General features: G+C 46.0%; 1 protein-coding gene across 2 annotated transcripts in view; it reads right to left on the bottom strand.

Moving 5' to 3' along the window:
* TMEM184B (transmembrane protein 184B) overlaps nt 1-22,019 on the bottom strand; it is a 91,399-nt gene that overhangs the window by 44,181 nt on the left and 25,199 nt on the right. For both annotated transcript variants that reach the window (XM_056523943.1, XM_056523944.1), the window contains exon 3: nt 12,214-12,447. In XM_056523943.1, the coding sequence (XP_056379918.1) occupies nt 12,214-12,447 (234 nt within the window). The remainder of the gene's footprint in view (nt 1-12,213; nt 12,448-22,019) is intronic.

The following is a 22,019-nucleotide window of genomic DNA, read 5'->3' as shown; positions in this document are numbered from 1 at the left end:
CTTTGCACACTCATTCTCTTGATGAGCTTCAAGAGGTAGTCACCTGAAATGGTCTTCCAACAGTCTTGAAGGAGTTCCCAGAGATGCTTAGCACTTGTTGGCCCTTTTTGCCTTCACTCTGCTGTCCAGCTCACCCCAAACCATCTCGATTGGGTTCAGGTCCGGTGACTGTGGAGGCCAGGTCATCTGGCGCAGCACCCCATCACTCTCCTTCTTGGTCAAATAGCCCTTACACGGCCTGGAGGTGTGTTTGGGGTCATTGTCCTGTTGAAAAATAAATGATGGTCCAACTGAACGCAAACCGGATGGAATAGCAGCCGCTGCAAGATGCTGTGGTAGACATGCTGGTTCAGTATGCCTTCAATTTTGAATAAATCCCCAACAGTGTCACCAGCAAAGCACCCCAACACCATCATACCTCCTCCTCCACACCAGCACACCTGTGAAGTGAAAACCATTTCAGGTGACTACCTCTTGAATCTCAACAAGAGAATGCCAAGAGTGTGCAAAGCAGTAATCAAAGCAAAAGGTGGCTACTTTGAAGAACCTAGAATATGACATATTTTCATTTTTTTCACACTTTTTTGTTATGTATATAATTCCACAGGTGTTAATTCATAGTTTTGATGCCTTCAATGTAAATCTACAAATTTAATTGTCATGAAAATAAAGAAAACTCTGAATGAGAAGGTGTCCAAACTTTTGGTCTGTACTGTATGTTACAAGTCACTTTATCAATAAGATTGGTGCAGGGAAAATCTCCATGTATAGGGGAAGCGCAGCGCAAACAATGTGCCACACACGACCTCAGGGGCCACGTAGGCTTTATGGAGGAGATTATTATTATTTTTTTAATCCTGTGAAGAGGAAGAATGGTGCAGTTGTCCATAGGAACCAATCAGATCGCTTCTTTCATTTTTAAAAGACCTCTGAAAATGGAATGTATATAATTTATTTATACATATACACAAATTATAATTTTTTTTATTAGAACTTTCTATATAGCAGTGTTTTCCAAACTGTAGTTCTCCAGCTGTTGCAAAACTACAACTCCCAGCATGCCCCGACAGCCTACGGCTGTCCGGGCATGCTGGGAGTTGTAGTTTTGCAACAGCTGGAGGCACCTTGATTGCAAAACACTGCTTTTAGTGAATGAGTTTTGGCTGTCCATGCTGGCAGTTGTAGTTTTGCAACAGCTGAAGGCACACTGTTGAGAAAATACTACTTTATAGGGTCTATTCCCACCTCCGTTTCTTACCTGTAACCAGAGAGGGGGCGGCAGCGCATTCCCTGGTTGTCCAGGAGCATCCTACAGGCCCCCGGCATTCTGTGTAGTGAAGAGGGGCCCAGCACGCTCAATATTACACTTCCTTTATTACCTCTCTGCAAGCTATTGTAAGTCCAGCTTGTTGCATGGGGCCTGACAGCCCGGGACTCAGGATAGTTGTAGATCATGGGTCCCAAACGCACGGCCCGTAGAACGTAATTTTGCGGCCCCGGCGCCGGGCAGGTGATTTCTTTGGGCAGCGTAAATGCTGGAAGACTTCCCACACGTCGGCACACACTGCTACTGTACCTATATCTCCCTGCTGCAGCCTATAACGAGCCTTCCTGGAGGGATGCGCGCGATTTGTGACGTCATCGCATCAGCAGCGCAGGACATTGATGTCCTGCGCGGCGCATGTGATGACGTCACCTAACGTGCACATCCTCACAAAGGCCGCTAGTTTTAGGCTGCAGCAGGGAGATGTAAGTACTGTAGCTGTGAAACTTAACTTGCCTAATAAGGGACCTGCTTATCACCAGGGGATAACCTATCTTAGGGGGTATAACTGTTTAAATAGGAGCCTGACCTACCGGGGGTAATATCTATCTGGGGCCTGTACACCTATTGGGAACCCCTATCTGATCATCAGGTAGGGCTCCCCAGTAGGTAGACAAGCCCCCAAATAGATATTACCCTCATCAGTGATGGGGATCATATCTATCTGGGGCCTCTATACCTACTGGGGAGCCCTACCTGATGGGGGTCATATCTATCTGGGGGAATTATATATGCGAGGGGCGCGTGACGGGCGCATTATATATGCGAGGGGCGCGTGACGGGGGCATTATATATGCGAGGGGCGCATTCTATATGCGAGGGGCGCGTGATGGGGGCATTCTATATGCGAGGGGCGCGTGATGGGGGCATTCTATATGCGAGGGGCGCGTGATGGGGGCATTCTATATGCGAGGGGCGCATGATGGGGGCATTCTATATGCGAGGGGCGCATGATGGGGGCATTCTATATGCGAGGGGCGCATGATGGGGGCATTCTATATGCGAGGGGCGCATGATGGGGGCATTCTATATGCGAGGGGCGCATGATGGGGGCATTCTATATGCGAGGGGCGCATGATGGGGGCATTCTATATGCGAGGGGCGCATGATGGGGGCATTCTATATGCGAGGGGCGCATGATGGGGGCATTCTATATGCGAGGGGCGCATGATGGGGGCATTCTATATGCGAGGGGCGCATGATGGGGGCATTCTATATGCGAGGGGCGCATGATGGGGGCATTCTATATGCGAGGGGCGCATGATGGGGGCATTCTATATGCGAGGGGCGCATGATGGGGGCATTCTATATGCGAGGGGCGCATGATGGGGGCATTCTATATGCGAGGGGCGCATGATGGGGGCATTCTATATGCGAGGGGCGCATGATGGGGGCATTCTATATGCGAGGGGCGCATGATGGGGGCATTCTATATGCGAGGGGGGCATGATGGGGGCATTCTATATGCGAGGGGGCATGATGGGGGCATTCTATATGCGAGGGGGGGCATGATGGGGCATTCTATATGCGAGGGGGGCATGATGGGGGCATTCTATATGCGAGGGGCGCATGATGGGGGCATTCTATATGCGAGGGGCGCATGATGGGGGCATTCTATATGCGAGGGGCGCATGATGGGGGCATTCTATATGCGAGGGGCGCATGATGGGGGCATTCTATATGCGAGGGGCGCATGATGGGGGCATTCTATATGCGAGGGGCGCATGATGGGGGCATTCTATATGCGAGGGGCGCATGATGGGGGCATTCTATATGCGAGGGGCGCATGATGGGGGCATTCTATATGCGAGGGGCGCATGATGGGGGCATTCTATATGCGAGGGGCGCATGATGGGGGCATTCTATATGCGAGGGGCGCATGATGGGGGCATTCTATATGCGAGGGGCGCATGATGGGGGCATTCTATATGCGAGGGGCGCATGATGGGGGCATTCTATATGCGAGGGGCGCATGATGGGGGCATTCTATATGCGAGGGGCGCATGATGGGGGCATTATATATGCGAGGGGCGCATGATGGGGGCATTCTATATGCGAGGGGCGCATGATGGGGGCATTATATATGCGAGGGGGCGCATGATGGGGGCATTCTATATGCGAGGGGGCGCATGATGTGGGCATTCTATATGCGAGGGGCGCATGATGGGGGCATTCTATATGCGAGGGGCGCATGATGGGGGCATTCTATATGCGAGGGGCGCATGATGGGGGCATTCTATATGCGAGGGGCGCATGATGGGGGCATTCTATATGCGAGGGGCGCATGATGGGGGCATTCTATATGCGAGGGGCGCATGATGGGGGCATTCTATATGCGAGGGGCGCATGATGGGGGCATTCTATATGCGAGGGGCGCATGATGGGGGCATTCTATATGCGAGGGGCGCATGATGGGGGCATTCTATATGCGAGGGGCGCATGATGGGGGCATTCTATATGCGAGGGGCGCATGATGGGGGCATTCTATATGCGAGGGGCGCATGATGGGGGCATTCTATATGCGAGGGGCGCATGATGGGGGCATTCTATATGCGAGGGGCGCATGATGGGGGCATTCTATATGCGAGGGGGCGCATGATGGGGGCATTATATATGCGAGGGGGCGCATGATGGGGGCATTATATATGCGAGGGGCGCATGATGGGGGCATTATATATGCGAGGGGCGCATGATGGGGGCATTATATATGCGAGGGGCGCATGATGGGGGCATTATATATGCGAGGGGCGCATGATGGGGGCATTATATATGCGAGGGGCGCATGATGGGGGCATTATATATGCAAGGGGCGCATGATGGGGGCATTATATATGCGAGGGGCGCATGATGGGGGCATTATATATGCGAGGGGGCGCATGTGGCCCAGCCTCACCCAGCCTCTATCTCCAGTGGCCCCCAGATAATTTGAGTTTGAGACCCCTGTTGTAGATAGAATTTACTATACACAGGCTACCAGGGACAATATTTTCATATATATATATATATATATATATATATCTATATATCTATATATCTATATATCTATATCTATATCAGGGGTGTGGAAATTTTATAAAAAACTATTTGTCCATGGGACTAAAATGGAGCAAAATCTACTTGTCCCTCATGACGATCCACTTGTCCGGGCCAATTTTGGCTTTTACGCTCTCATTTTTTCCTCCTCGCCCTATAATAGCCATAACTACCTACTATAATGACACCTTTTAATTTTTCAATAACGTATTCTCTGAACCAAAAAATATATATATATATATATATATTAAGGGAAGTGAAATTGAAATAGTAAAAGATAAATTTGCAGATTTGGAGGTTTTGCTTTTCTGCGCCATTTACCTTGTGGTTGAGGTAACATGTTCGTTTTTTACTTTAGGCGCCTGATTACAGCGATACCAGATTTGTATCGTTTACGTCATATTTTACTAATTCTGAACTTTTTCTAATTTTTTTAATTGCCATTTTTTAACCCCTGTAGCTTTATTTTTTTTCCCGCATACCAGGCTGTATGAGAGCTCATGTTTTGCGCCATAATCTGTTTTTTGTATCGGTACCATTTTGGCATTGATCTGCCTTTTTAAATCGCTTTTTAACTTTTTTTCTGGGATATTATAAAAATTGCAAATCTGTGGTTTGGTATTTTTTTTACATTTACCGTACGGGATACATAATGTTATGTTTTAATAGGTCGCACAATTACACACGAAGCGATACCAAATATGTTTATTTTTATTATGTTTGCATGTTTTTATATAGGAAAAGGGTGATTTGAACTTTTAACATGGAAGGGGTTAATGCAGCGGTCTTCAAACGGTGGCCCTCCAGATGTTGCAAAACTACAACTCCCAGCATGCCCGGACAGCCAACGGCTGTCCTGGCATGCTGGGAATTGTAGTTTTGTAACATCTGGAGGGGCACCGTTTGAAGACCACTGGGTGTCTTTCAAACTTTTATTAAAACTTTTTTTTTTCTTTTACACTTTATTACACTTCTAGGAGGAATCATTAGATTCCTCAGACAGATGAATAGATTCTATTGAACTCTATTAATCTGTGAGCTCTGTGATCCATTGATAGAGCCTGGTCCAGCCACAGCGATCGCGCTGTGGGTGGGGGGGGGGGGGGGTGGGGGGTGATCCACCCCCCTAGCCCACCAGGGAGCATTCACATGTCCCTTTAGACCAGTGGTTCTCAACCTTTTCGGCAACCATACCCCCAAGGCCTGAAAGTATGTCCACGGGTACCCCCTCACGCGGAACTTGCGAGCGAGGGGTACCCGCAGACAAAAGGCGTGTTCTTACCTTTATACTAATGCATCCCATCTCCATCTTAATCCCCTTGTGCTATTATTCCCCCTCCGTCTTACTCCCCCTGTCCCACAATTCCCACCTCCCTCTGATTCCCTTTTACCATTATTCCCCCTCCATCTTTATCCCCTAGTGCCATTATTATCCAATATGGAACAAGGGGATTAAGATGGAGGAGGGGGAATAATGATACAGGGGGATGAATATGGAGGGGGGGGGGGGGGGTTTGATAATTCCCCCCTCCCTCTGATCCCCTTTTGCCATATCGGATAATAATAGCACAAGGGGATTAAGATGGAGGGGGGGGGGGGATAATCAACCCCCCCTCCTCCATATTAATCCCCTTGTGTCATTATTCCCTCTGATCCCCTCTTGTCATTTTCCCCCCTCCATATTAATCCCCTTGTGCCATTATCGGATATGGCAAAAGGGGGATCAGAGGAAGGGGGGAATGGTGCAAGGGGATTAAGATGGAAGGGGAGAGGGGAGTAATAAAGCATAAGACATAAAATTTCAATGCCTTGTGCTTTATTACTCCCCCCCCCCCCCCATTATCCCTCTCCCCCTCCATCTTAATGCCTTGTGCTCCGTCCCATACAGTCCCCCCCTGTGCCATACAGCTGTTTACCTGGCGTCCTGTGGTCCCGTTGTCTGCTGCTTCGCGGGATGTTCCACAGGGCCGCACTGACGTGTGACGTCCCCCTGCGCTGTGCGGCAACTCCGCGCAACGTCAGGGGAGGCCACATGTCTCCCTGGCAACCACGCAGCTCACTTACAGTAGCCCCGGCCGCATCTCTGGCCGCATCTCTGGCCGCGCTACTGTACAGTGAGCTGCTGCGGCTATGCGCTGACAAATACTGGCCAATGCATGGCCGGTATTTGTCAGCGTTTTCGCGTACCCCAGGTTGAGAACCCAGGCTTTAGACGCCGCTGTCAGCTTTGACAGCGGCGATCTAAAGGGTTAATAGCCAGCCGCGGCGATCGCCGCATGCTGGCTATTAGCGGCGGCCCCCGGCTACTGAGAACAGCCGAGGGCTGCAGAGTATGGAGCGGGCACGAGTCCGGAGCCCGCTCCATACAGACTGCAGAGCGCCGCATGTATCTCCCCGTGCAGACGTGCGTCCTCCCCTCAGCTCTCCGAAGCTACAGCTGGGGGGAGTGAAGGCAGAGGACGCAGGTCTGCACGGGGAGACATAAGCCTCTCCCCCCGCACGTCTGCAGAGCAGGGGAGAGAAGACACATACACAGCTTCTATCTCCCCTGCTCTGCTTCGGGCTAAGGGCAGGACAAATTCACCTGCCCGACGCCCAAAACTGCTAGCCCGGGGCGTCGGGCGATAGAAATTCCATATGTATACACATATACACACACACACTGCACTTTGGAATTTGGCTGACCAACTAATCCAGCAGGAATCTATGTCCGCCACTGGCACTGATCGGAGCTAGCATTGCTATTCTTGGCTGTTTCCGTTATTCCTATAAAGTATGAATGGAACGGCAGCAAGTATCCTGGACTGCTCCTCCATCCAAATTCCTTCTTAGTCCAATGTTTATTGCTGATGCAGTGGACAGATAATACAGGGTGATTCACAAAGGATGGTGTGTAAGTAAAAGCCGGTAGTTAAAAGTAACAGCATTAAAAGGAAAATAGTCCCCAAGTTCACCCACAATAAACTCAATACACTGGGTTATAGTGTGGATGAAGGAGACCATACATGGGTTACTTTTTTAGGTTTTCTTGCTGGCGAGTTGTCATCTGCTAAAGTTCCGTAATTTTGTCCGTCACTTGCGCTCTGAAAGCGGGTCCCACCCCGGCTGCCTTGCTTTGGGTCCCAGAAGAAGAGGGTTTAACCCACCGCCCTTGTTTGCATATTCATTTTCCCCACATGAGCTGAATTTTTAGCCAGCTCCCACGTCCTGATGAAGTGAGAGCTATGTGTTGGGAGAGCGCTCCGCTGCACATGTGCCGGTCCCTCGCTACACTCGGAAGTCGGGTGTACAGAGTCTTCAGAAAGAGGTACTTCCGGGTGTAGCGAGGGACCGGCGCATGCGCAGTTACACTGCACAGAGCGCTCTCCCGATGCACAGCTCTCACGTCATCAGGACATGGGTAACAATTCAGCGCATGGGGGGAAAATGAATATGCGAACAAGGGGGTGGACTAAGGCCCCTTCCTTTGGGACCCAAAGCAAGGCTGCCGGCAGGGGACCCGCCCTCAGAGCGCAAGTGAAGGCCAAAATTAAGGAACTTTAGCAGACGATAACTCGCCGGAAGAAAATCTAAAAAAAAGTATGTGACCCATGTATGGTCTCCTGTTCACCCACACTATAACCCAGTGTATTGGGTTTAGTGTGGGTGAACTTGATGATAGTTTTCCTTTAAAGGAGTACTGCAGTCTTAGACACTTATCCTCTATCCACAGGAGTCTGATCACAAGGGGTCCGAACTGCTGGGACCCCCCGCGATCTCCTGTATGGGGACTCGGCTCTGCGCGGCTAATTTGTGTGTCATCAATGTCACTAAGGTCAGCGACATGCCCCCTCCATACAGCTCTATGGGAGAGGCGGGGAGGCACGAACACTACATCTTCACCTCTACCATAGGGATACATGGAGGCGGCGTGCCGGTTGCGGCGTCATGCTGTGGCCGACACGCCTCCTGCAGGAGAGAGCCAGGGCCCCGTACAGGAGATCGTGGGGGGTCCCAGGATCAGACGATCAGACACTTCTCCCCTATCCTGGGATAAGTGTCTATGGCTGCAGATCTCCTTTAAAGTTGTTATTGCAAATTACAAATCGGTCGCGCAAAAAACAAGTTCTCATACGGTCCTGTGGATGGAAAAATAGAAGAGGAAGGTCTCTTAAAAGGCGAAGAGAAATTAAGAAAAAATATAATTGCCTGCGTCCTCAAGGACAAACCCTGCTGTGTGTAAGGGCTCGATCGCTGACTTTACAGGGAGGGACATTGGGGGAGATTTATCAAAACTTGTGCAGAGGACAAGTTGCCCATAGCAACCAATCAGATCCCTTCTTTCATTTTGCAGAGGTCCTTTTAAAAATGAAAGCAGCGATTTGATTGGTTGCTATGGGCAACTCAGCAACTTTTCCTCTGGACAGGTTTTGATAAATCTCCCCCATTCTCTCCAACCAGGTGGCACCAGAGAACAAAGTATTTTCCTTCTGGAGGAGGGTAACTTTTCGCGTATTTATATCGCCTGTTTTAGATTTAGGGGTCAGCAGTTACAGGGTTAAAGTACGTCATTGGTAGCACACCTGTCTTCTGCTGGTTGCTAAGGAGGCAGCCGTGTTATACGATACACAGACGCACCTGCCTAAAGACCAAGTGGAAATATAAAGGTGTGGAAAACCAGACAAGATATAAATCCCATCCTGAATCAAGTCCATTATAATGTCCGCGAGCAACAAATTGTATGACTGACTAGATCAGCGTTTCTCCAACCAGGGTGCCTCCAGCTGTTGCAAAACTACAATTCCCAGCATGCCCAGACAGCCATTCTTTTCAAGGGGATTCTGCTGCACCACGCACATGGCGGAAACATTTCGACATGTGACCATTGCATAAGGCTGGGTTCACACGCACTATTTTGTCTGCATTTTTTTTATTAGTATTTTTCCCAAAAACTAAATACTGGCGAGAGAAAACGATTTGTAACTTTTTCTGTGTTTTGGACCCAGTTCTGGTTTTAGTCTAAAAAAGACTAACCGAAATACAGCTGAAGTGATAATTCTTTTACATGGTTAAATTAAACTCTTACTATATTAACATACTCCAGTATAGTATACTCATACACGCTTATACATCACTGTGCAGACATGACTCTAGCTCAGGGGTCTCAAACTCAATTATCTGGGGGCCACTGGAGGTAGAGGCTGGGTCACATGCGCCTCACATATAATGCCCCCGTCATGTGCGCCTCACATATAATGCCCCCGTCATGTGCCCCTCACATATAATGCCCCCGTCATGTGCCCCTCACATATAATGCCCCCGTCATGTGCCCCTCACATATAATGCCCCCGTCATGTGCCCCTCACATATAATGCCCCCATCATGTGCCCCTCACATATAATGCCCCCATCATGTGCCCCTCACATATAATGCCCCCATCATGTGCCCCTCTAATATTATGCCCCCATCATGTGCCCCTCACATATAATGCCCCCATCATGTGCCCCTCACATATAATGCCCCCATCATGTGCCCCTCTAATATTATGCCCCCATCATGTGCCCCTCTAATATAATGCCCCCATCACGAGCCCCTCCCATATAATGCCCCCATCATGAGCCCCTCCCATATAATGCCCCCATCATGAGCCCCTCCCATATAATGCCCCCATCATGTGCCCCTCTAATATTATGCCCCCATCATGTGCCCCTCTAATATAATGCCCCCATCATGAGCCCCTCCCATATAATGCCCCCATCATGAGCCCCTCCCATATAATGCCCCCATCATGTGCCCCTCACATATAATGCCCCCATCATGTGCCCCTCTAATATAATGCCCCCATCATGAGCCCCTCCCATATAATGCCCCCATCATGAGCCCCTCCCATATAATGCCCCCATCATGAGCCCCTCCCATATAATGCCCCCATCATGTGCCCCTCCCATATAATGCCCCCGTCATGTGCCCCTCCCATATAATGCCCCCGTCATGTGCCCCTCCCATATAATGCCCCCATCATGAGCCCCTCCCATATAATGCCCCCATCATGAGCCCCTCCCATATAATGCCCCATCATAAGCCCCTCCCATATAATGCCCCGTCATGTGCCCCTCCCATATAATGCCCCCGTCATGTGCCCCTCACATATAATGCCCCCATCATGTGCCCCTCACATATAATGCCCCCATCATGTGCCCCTCACATATAATGCCCCCATCATGTGCCCCTCACATATAATGCCCCCATCATGTGCCCCTCACATATAATGCCCCCCATCATGTGCCCCTCACATATAATGCCCCCATCATGTGCCCCTCACATATAATGCCCCCATCATATTATGCCCCCATGTGCCCCTCACATATAATGCCCCCATCATGAGCCCCTCCCATATAATGCCCTCATCATGAGCCCCTCCCATATAATGCCCCCATCATAATCCCCTCACATATATAATGCCCCCATCATGAGCCCCTCACATATAATGCCCCCATCATGAGCCCCTCACATATATAATGCCCCCATCATGAGCCCCTCACATACAATGCCCCCCATCATGAGCCCCTCACATACAATGCCCCCCATCATGAGCCCCTCACATACAATGCCCCCCATCATGAGCCCCTCACATACAATGCCCCCCATCATGCCCCAGACAGGCACCCAGATAGATATGATGCCCATCAGTTAGGGCTCCCAAGTAGGTACACAGACCCCCCATATAGAAATGACCCCCATTGGGTAGGGCTCCCAAGTATGTATAGAGGCCCCAAGATAGATATGATCCCCATCACTGATGAGGGTAATATCGGGGGGCTTGTCTACCTACTGGGGAGCCCTACCTGATGATCAGATAGGGGTTCCCAATAGGTGTACAGGCCCCAGATAGATATTACCCCCGGCAGGTCGGGCTCCTATTTAAACAATTATGCCCCCTAAGAATATAGGTTATCCCCTGGTGATAAGCAGGTCTCCCTAATTAGGCAAGTTAAGTTAAGTTTCACAGCTACAGTACTTGCATCTCCCTGCTGCAGCCTATAATGAGCCTTCCTTGTGGGATGCCCACGTTAGGTGACGTCATCACATGCGCCGCACAGGACATCAGCGTCCCGGGGTCCTGCGCTGCGGATGCAATGACGTCACAAATCGCACACATCCCTCCAGGAAGGCTCGTTATAGGCTGCAGCAGGGAGATATAGGTACAGTAGCAGTGTGTGCCGACGTGTGGGAAGTCTTCCGGCATTTAGTGCTGCTTGCCCGAAGCTGGGCTAAATGCCTGAAGTAATCACCTATCCGGCGCCCGGGCTTCAAAAGTATATTACACCCGAAACTGTAGGTGACTTTTTTTAATTTATTTATTTTTTTAAATAGTGCCCCCTTACAAAATATTTAAAAAAATAAAAATTCCCAGGTACCAGCTAGAACAGGGGTCTCAAACTCCCAGCCCGCGAGTTTTAGACCCCTGCTGTAGCTGGTACCTGGGAATTTTTTTTAAAATATTTTGCAAGGGGGCACTATGAAAAAAAATTTATAAAAAGACACTCACCTACAGTTTCGGGTGTAATATAATCTATTTCCCCCACTTGTCTCTCTTATTCCCGAATTGAAACACCACCTGAGAACAGGTGTGGAGCTAGTTTTGGAAGAAAGCAGCCATATTTTTGCAATCCTGGATAACCCCTTTTTAGGTGTCCAGGACTGCCCAGTCTCCATTCATGTCACTGGAAAGTCTTAGTGACCCAACTGAAGCAGGGAGCCCCCTTTGATCACACTATGGACACAGAATAAACAGCCAGGATTGCTATCTACAGCACCATAAAAACAGGGCGGTGTGAGGCCCTAGAAGACCACCATAAAACACAAAAACCATTTACCTGGTGACAGGTGATAAGTAATGCAGTCCAGACAAAGAACCCCGAGACGGCCTGAGCGGTGGTGGTCATAAGGAACATGGGCTGCTCCAAGGTGAAAGGCTCCTCCTCTGGCGTCCTGGAGACATTGGGACTTACGGGGGCTTCGGTGCCGGGAATAGTAGAAGCAGGTAAACCTGTCATCATGGCAGTCCCCTCCTGAGACAGATCACGTAAACTGGACATGGTCATTGTGCCCTGGAGTAAAGGTAGAAAATAAAAATGCTGTAAGTGAATGTACCTATCTACAATCATACATTCCCATTACAGACAATCTACGGAATACTTTCTGCTCCCAGACTATTATAGGAGGACATTACAATGGATTGGTCATGGCAGACAGGAATTCAATCAATATGCTGGCCGCTTGTGACTGCGCTGACTCACCAGATCAGTGTTTCCCAATCAGGGTGCCTCCAGCTGTTGCAAAACTACAGCTCCCAGACTATTATAGGAGGACATTACAATGGATTGGTCATGGCAGACAGGAATTCAATCAATATGCTGGCCGCTTGTGACTGCGCTGACTCACCAGATCAGTGTTTCCCAATCAGGGTGCCTCCAGCTGTTGCAAAACTACAGCTCCCAGACTATTATAGGAGGACATTACAATGGATTGGTCATGGCAGACAGGAATTCAATCAATATGCTGGCCGCTTGTGACTGCGCTGACTCACCAGATCAGTGTTTCCCAATCAGGGTGCCTCCAGCTGTTGCAAAACTACAGCTCCCAGCATGCCCGGACAGCCTTCGGCTGTCCGGGCATGCTGGGAGTTGTAGTTTTGCAACAGCTGGAGGCACCCTGGTTGGGAAACACTGCACTAGATGGTGAGCACAGGCTGCGCAAATATTGGGTCCCAGTCACATTCTGCGCATACGCTATTATATGACGTTTCTTCTGTATTTATGAAATATGATGCAATGGGTTTTATTTAAAGGGGTATTCCAGGAAAAAAAAAACTTTTTTTCTTATATCAACTGGCTCCAGAAAGTTAAACAGATTTGTAAATTGCTTCTATTAAAAAAAAAATCTTAATCCTTTCAGTACTTATGAGCTGCTGAAGTGGAGTTGTTCTTTTCTGTCTAAGAGCTCTCTGATGACACTTGTCTCGGGAACCGCCCAGTTTAGAAGCAAATCCCCATAGCAAACCTCTTCTACTCTGTGCAGTTCCCAAAACAAGCAGAGATGTCAGCAGAGAGCACTGTTGCCAGACAGAAAAACAACAACTCAACTTCAGCAGCTGATAATTATTGAAAGGATTAAGATTTTTTAATAGAAGTAATTTACTAATCTGTTTAACTTTCTGGAGCCAGTTGATATAAAAAAATTTTTTTCCCCCTGGAATACCCCTTTAACAGTCCATAAAAATGTTGACGTTTCGTCCTTCTCGGTCCTTCCTCAGAAATTATACAGGACTGGTGCGGAGGTGTAGAAAAAGAAGAGCGGCCACATGCTGTCATAAGGAGGACCTCCTTATCACGGCATCTGTCCGCTCTTCTTTATCTACACCTCTGCGCACCAGTCCTGTATAATTTCTGAGGAAGGTCCGGGAAGGACCGAAACGTCAAAATATTTAAAGGGGTACTCCGGTGGAAAACCTTTTTTTGTTTTAAATCAACTGGTGCCAGAAAGTTAAACAGATTTGTAAATGACTTCTATTAAAAAATATTAATCCTTCCAGTACCTTTTAGCAGCTGTATGTTACAGAGGAAATTCTTTTCTCTTTGAATTTCTTTTTTGTCTTGTCCACAGTGCTCTCTGCTGTCACCTCTGTCCTTGTCAGGAACTGTCCAGAGCATCATAGGTTTGCAATGGGGATTTTCTCCTGCTCTGGACAGTTCCTGATACGGACAGAGGTGTCAGCAGAGAGCACTGTGGACAAGACAAAAAAAGAAATTCAAAAAGAAAAGAATTTCCTCTGTAGCATACAGCTGCTAAAAAGTACTGGAAGGGTAAAGATTATTTTAATAGAAGTCTTTTACAAATCTGTTGGTTTAAAAAAAAAAAAAAAAATTATATTATATATATATATATATATATATATATATATACATATATATATACACACATATATATATATATACACATATATATATATATATATATACATATATATATTTTTTTTATTTTTTATTATTAATAATAATAATAATAATAAAGTTTTTCCACCGGAGTACCCCTTTAAGAAATGTTAAAGGGGTACTCCGGTGAAAACCTTTTTTCTTTTAAATCAACTGGTGGCAGAAAGTTAAACATATTTGTAAATTACTTCTATTGCAAAAACTTAATCCTTCCAGTACTTATTAGCTGCTGAATGCTACAGAGGAAATTCCTTTCTTTTTGGAACACTGATGACATCACGAGCACAGTGCTCTCTGCTGACATCTATGTCCATTTTGGCAACCATGCATAGCAGATGCATGCTAAGGGTGGCATGGTGGCTCAGTGGTTAGCACTGCTGCCTTGCAGTACTGGGGACTTGGGTTCAAATCCCACTAAGGACAACAATAAATAAAGAGTTATTATTATTATAACGTCAGCAGAGAGCACTGTGTTCGTGATGTCATCAGTGAGCATTCCAAAAAGAAAAGAATTTCCTCTGTAGTATTCAGCAGCTAATAAGTACAGAAAGGATTAAGATTTAATAGAAGTAATTTACAAATATGTTTAACTTTCTGCCACCAGTTGATTTAAAAGAAAAAAGGTTTTCACTGGAGTACCCCTTTAAATAAAACCCACTGCATCATACTCTGAGTGCCGTTTATTTCATAAGTACTAAGTGGATTGGGATTCCTACTTGTTCACCTAAAGAGGGAATGCCATAGTGTTTGTTCGTTTCTTCTGTATTTCTAAAGCGATCAAACAAGACAAAACAACTACAACCAGTAGAGCCATATTGAGGCATACTACTACATATACATCAGGAAAACACAGGCCACAGCAGTGTCATTCACACCAATGCCTCCCGGGCACAATCAATACTCTGAGCAATCCTTCCTGGATGTCATGGACGGTTCTCAGATGACACAATCCTAAAATATCGATTAAAGATAATAGTAATGGATGCCAAACAATGACACTCTGCAGCAAATATGCACAGTCTATACAGGTAGATCCACTTTTAAAGTATCCTTGTCTTTAAAAAAAAAAAAAAAAAAAAAATTTTTTTTTACACGTCACAGAGATGTCAAAAAGTTTTGTTCGGTCAGTGTCTTAGTGCTGAGACCCCCACTGGAGAAAGCTCCTCCCTCCTCGGCTCACAGCCATCTTTATCCTGAAGCCCCATTATAAAAGTCTATGGGGTCGTCCAGAGAAGCTGGAGAGAGATATGAGGGAGTGAAGAGCCCTGCAGCAAACTTCTCCTCCCCTTGTCCTCCTGATCGGTGGGGGTCTCAACACATAGAACCTAATCGCTCAAACCTTTGACATTTCTTACTAATGCTTTAAAGGAGTACTCCGTTCCTTAGACATCTTATCACTTAGCCAAAGGATAGGGGATAAGATGTCTGATCCTGGGGGGTCCAGCCGCTGGGAACCCCACGATCTCCGGCCCAGCACCCCAGTAGTCTGCTGCACAGAGTGAATTCTGTTCTGTGCCAGATAACGAGCAACCACAGCCGCCACACCCCTTCCATAGACATTAATGGAGAGGGGGGCGTGACGACCACGGCAATCCAGAGCCTAGCACAGCCGGCGTTCTGAACATCCGGAGATCGCAGCGGGTGCCATCGTCTGGACCCCCCACGATCAGACATCTTATCCCCTATTCTTTAGATGTCTAGGGTGGAGTACCCCTTTAAGAGGAGGAACGTTATTAATGTAGTATTTATTATTTTAACGCACTTATGTTGTGTGGTTCCAATGCCAACTATCTTGGGGAGTTGAACACAAAATTATCAACTTGTTAAAAAGTCAAATACCATAAATGTGCCTACAAAACTCCATTTAAACCTCTTTGTTTACATTAAAGCCACACCCCTTTTGTTGGAAGACATGCTTAAAGGGGTACTCCAGTGGAATATATATTTTTTTATTTATTTTTTATTAACTGGTGTCAGAAAGGTAAACAGATTTGTAAATTACTTCTATTAAAAAAATCTTTGCCCTTTCAGTACTTTTAAGCAGCTGTATGCTACAGAGGAAATTATTTTCTTTTTGAATTTCTTTTCTGTCTGACCACAGTGCTCTCTGCTGACACCTCTGTCTGTGTCAGGAACTGTCCAGAGCAGCATAGGTACTGGAAGGGTAAAGATTTTTTAATAGAAGTCATTTACAAATCTATACAAGAGAGACTCGGCACCACCTGCTGAATAGCACTGAAGGGATAGGATCTGTACTCGGTATACTGTGTCTTCCCTTGCAACTGCTGGCGGGATTTCAGCGGTGCTCTACATGTGCAGCAAAGTCCATTCAAAACATGAGCATAGAAGGTATAGAGAAACGGAGCAACTCCCCACACCGACCCAGATATTCTTTGCAGGTGAAACTTTATTCCAGGATGATCACCACGGGAGACAAGCAGGGGGGAGTAGATGAGGACGCGGGGGTATCCTCTCGGTTTATTCCATGATGATCACCACTGGAGACAAGCAGGGGGGAGTAGACGAGGACGCGGGGGTATCCTCTCGGTTTATTCCAGGATGATCACCACGGGAGACAAGCAGGGTGGAGTAGACGAGGACGCGGGGGTATCCTCTCGGTTTATTCCAGGATGATCACCACGGGAGACAAGCAGGGTGGAGTAGACGAGGACGCGGGGGTACCCCCGCGTCCTCGTCTACTCCCCCCCTGCTGTCTCCCGTGGTGATCATCCTGGAATAAAGTTTCACCTGCAAAGAATATCTGGGTCGGTGTGGGGAGTTGCTCCGTTTCTCTATACCTTCTATGCTTATGTCATTTACAAATCTGTTTAACTTTCTGGCACCAGTTGATTTAAAAAAAAAAAAAAAAAAAATCCACCGGAGTACCCCTTAATACGGTATATAAAATATATTATATATATATATATATATATATATATATATATATATATATATATATATATATATATATATATATACACACACACACACACACACACACACATATACACATACACCTGGGTGAATGGACTTAGTTAGATTAGTTACATAGGATGAAGATCTCTCATCCTCTGTAAAAGCCCTTTCCAACATGTACGCCCGTATACGCCAAGGTGCCCACAGAGTTTTCATTAGCCAAATGTATGCCAATAGATCTGGATCCAGGAGTATGCGCTGTGCCAGTACGTGAGCCCAGCCTTGGCTCCATCATATGGAGGTGACATCATGAACCATTAAAGTCTTTGTTACAAACGTGTCTCGATATTTGTTTGCCTGATGCCGTTCTGTGTTCTAGCAGAGCCTGGCACGGTGACTACGTACATCACATCTGTCCCTACTGAATAGGAGTGGGAGCCTGCAGGAGCCATATATTTATAGCCTGGTAAAGGTTGTGTGCGGCTGGAGAGGAGATTACTACAATACCATTTGGGGAGAGGAATAATCGATGGTCTAGAAAGGTCATTGACTCTTCAGCGATTAATAGGACCGGAATCTCAGCGGAGGAATCCTACCCGCTATTCATTAATCCTCCCAGAGATTTATCTCAGGCTTTTAATGTGAGCACTGAGGGATTGTGGGATTGTTAAAGGGAAAGAACACATCTTATCCTACCAGAAAAAAAAAAAAAGGTACCGGCATCCTCTTTAAGAGGCAGACGAGATGGTCACACCGACGAGATACAGAAAATACTTTACTGGTTTAGGCCCCTTTCACATTACAGGTATCAGCCTGTAAAAAACCTCCGTTATTACTCTCGGCCAAGAAATCATGAAAACGGCCGTCAAAAAAAAAAAAAAAAAAAACATTCACGTCAATAGGATTTGTTTTGAACATCCTTTTGCATCAGGCATGTCCATTTTTTTTTTACAAATGTCAGTTATTTTTGCCGGCACTAAAGACGGTGCATGCACACATTTTTGGACTGGCAAAAAATAAAAAAATAAAAAAAAAATGGTGAAAAAAACGGACGTTAAAATTTAACATTGAAGTCTATGGGAACTGGATGTTCCAAAAATAAACACGTTATCAGTTATTGTCAGGTTTTTTAACCTCCGTTTTTTGCACCAACCTTGCCCAATACAGCTTTACAAAATAAGGGTTAAAAACCTGATTAAAAAAAAAAAAAAAAAAAAACGGATGTAACTAATAACTAGAGATGAGCGAACTTACAGTGAATTCGATTAATCACGAACTTCTCGGCTCGGCAGTTGATGACTTTTCCTGCGTAAATTAGTTCAGCCTTCAGGTGCTCCGGTGGGCTGGAAAAGGTGGATACATTCTTAGGAAAGCGTCTCCTAGGAATGTATCCACCTTTTCCAGCCCACCGGAGCACCGGAAAGCTGAACTAATTTATGCAGGAAAAGCCATCAACTGCCGAGCCGAGAAGTTCGTGACGTATCGAATTTACTGTAAGTTCGCTCATCTCTAGTAATAACAGATGAACCAACATCAGGGTTTTTTAAATTTTTTTAAAGGAAAAAAAACATTAAAAATAATGGATGATGGTCATCAGTTATCATCCATTATTACCACTTATTGCATCAGGTTTTTTTTTTTTTTTATCCGTTATTGTAAAATAACGGCAGTAAAAAAGCAGGATGATACCTGTAGTGTGAATGGGGCCTTACTATGTATAAATCCTCACAGATTTGAGACTGGCATAAGCTTGATCCAAAATGTATAGACACCACATGGTATGCTTTATGTCAGTGTTTCCCGACCAGGGTGCCTCCAGCTGTTGCAAAACTACAACTCCCAGCATGCCCGGACAGCCTTCGGCTGTCCGGGCATGCTGGGAGTTGTAGTTTTGCAACAGCTGGAAGCACCCTGGTTGGGAAACAACGCCTTAAAGAATGTCCTGAATACAAGTTAAAAGGGTAAAAGGGTACTCCGGTGGAAAACTTTTTTTGCCAGAAAGTTAAAGGACAACTGCAGCACAATATACACTTATCCCCTATCTACAAGATAGGGGATAAGTGTTTGATCGCGGGGGGGTCCGACCGCTCGGACCCCCCTCGATCTCCCTAACAGGGCGCTGCCATTAGCGCTCATAGTGAGCGCTAAGGCGCATAGCGTTGACCTAAAGGTCGACGGTGACGCCCCGTCTCCTCCCTGTCCCAATACAGTTCTATGGGGGAGACGGGGAGGCAGGAACACTGCCTCCCCGCCTCTCCCATAGAGATGTATGGAGGAGGCGTGCCGGCCGCAACGTCATGCTGCGGCTGGCACGCCCCCTGCACGGGAGAGCCGCGGCCCCGTACAGGAGATCACAGGGGGTCCCAGCGGTCGGACCCCCCGCGATCAAACACTTATCCCCTATCCTGTGGATAGGGGATCAGTGTTAATTACGCTGCAGATGTCCTTTAAACAGATTTGTAAATTACTTCTATTAAAAAAATCTTAATCCTTCCAGTACTTATTAGCTGCTGAATACTACAGAGCGTGTAACGCGAAACGTCGCTCTGTACACTGTGCTCGTTTGTTATCGCACCCATCCTCGTTGAATAAAGACGTCGTGGATTTAAGTGAGTTGCCGTCCATTCTATTCCTGCTGGTTGGACAAACGTAAAGTCTATTACTGAACTAAAACTTAGTTGACAGTCGGTCCGCGGCGTAACATTACAGTCACCATGGTAAGGACTCCTATGGGAGGTATAAGTGCAGCTTTCCCAGAAAGTGATATCCCTGAAGAGCTGTTTACATGAAATGATTGTCCATATCCCTATTCAACCATCCCCATGTAAATATACAGCCTTCACACCTTCAAAGAGCATGGCGCAGGAGGGGATAGATATATTTGTGTTCCTTGTGGATCAGGGGAAACCTATGAATCGCAACCCGCTTATGGTTCCAGAGCATCCAAAATAAAAATTAAGCAACTTCACCAATCATCTTCATTACAAAATTATAAATGCTTTGGACTCCACTGGAAAACATTTTTTTTAATCAACTGGTGCCAGAAAATTAAACAGATTTGTAATTACTTCTATTAAATAAAAATCTTAAAGGAGTATTCCAGGCAAAAACTTTTATTTTTTTAAATATATATATCAACTGGCTCCGGAAAGTAAAACAGATTTATAAATTACTTCTATTAAAAAATCTTAATCCTTCCAATAGTTATTAGCTTCTGAAGTTTTCTGTCTAACTGCTCAATGATGATGTCACGTCCCGGGAGCTGTGCATGATGGGAGAATATCCCCATAGGAACTGCACAGCTCCCGGGACGTGAGTCATCAGAAAGCAGTTAGACAGAAAACAGCAACTCAACTTCAGAAGCTAATAACTATTGGAAGGATTAAGATTTTTTTAATAGAAGTAATTTATAAATCTGTTTAACTTTCTGGAGCCAGTTGATATATATATATATATATATATATATATATATATATATATATATATATATATATATATATAAAAAAGTTTTTGCCTGGAATACCCCTTTAATCCTTCCAGTACTTCTCAGCTGCTGTATGATCCACAGGAAGTTCCTTTCTTTTTGAATTTCCTTTCTGTCTGACCACAGTGCTCTCTGCTGACACTGCTGTCCATTTTAGGAACTGTCCAGAGCAGGAGCAAATCCCCATAGGAAACCTATCCTGCTCTGGAGAGTTCCTAAAATGGACAGAGGTGTGAGCAGAGAGCACTGTGGTCAGGCAGAAAGGAAATTCAAAAAGAAAAGAAATTCCTGTATATCATGACAGCAGCTGATAAGTAATGGAAGGATTAAACATTTTTAATAGAAGTAATTTACAAATCTGTTTAACTTTCTGGCACCAGTTGATTTAAAAATAAATAAATAAAAAGTTCTCCAGTAGAGTACCTCTTTAAGACCTGTACTGAGGAAAAGTTGACTAGCCGCCCATAGCAACCATAGCCTTTTTAAAAATGAAAGAAGCAATATGATTGGTTGCAATGGGCAGCTGGTCAACTATTCTGCATGAATTTTGATGAATCTCCCCTTTTGAGTTTACAGCTCCTATGCAGACCTGTATGGTTTCCATGGTACCAGACTACAAATAAACCATGTAGTCTGGTCCTAGGTTTATTTTCCATTTGTCCCATAGTTCTACCTGGCCTTTTGATGTTAAAGTTTTCCATCTCAATGAAAAAATAAACCCTGGGACAGATTTTTTACTCTGTAACTTACTGAACTTTGGTGTAAATTGGATCAAATTTGTCACATTTTGGCGCAGCGTGAAGCATCCTCATCTCAGGGTGGGTTCACATCTTATTCATTTCCGTTAGAGAATCTGAGAAACAGAAGTGAAAATGAAGGTAACGGATCCCATTCAGGTCTATGGGCTTTATTTTAAATGGGCACTGCCATGACATCAAAAAATTGATATGTATTAGTACTTAATTACTACAACATATCTCTAATATACTTTAATTAAAAAAAGTGATTTTTAAAACAGTTTAAAATCACTTCTAAATTAGGCCACTAGGGGTCGCCCTCCTAGTGGCCGAATGCATTGGGCAGTGACGTCACTAATGAATTTCGACTCGTTGAAGCCTGGCAACGAGTCGGAATTCATTCACTGCAGTGCTCACTCCCGTCTGTCAATCAGACAGGCGGGAGCAAGCGCTTTGAATGAAGAGGACGCGCGCAGGCTCCCTGGCAGGCCCCGGCGACAGGTAAGATTATCTATGTTGTGTCTGTTACTGAATGTTTTTGCGGGGAAGGG

Source organism: Hyla sarda, chromosome 6, assembly GCF_029499605.1.
Source record: "Hyla sarda isolate aHylSar1 chromosome 6, aHylSar1.hap1, whole genome shotgun sequence".
In the NCBI taxonomy this organism is placed as follows: Eukaryota; Metazoa; Chordata; class Amphibia; order Anura; family Hylidae; genus Hyla; species Hyla sarda.
This window is presented reverse-complemented; position numbering and strand designations above follow the sequence as displayed.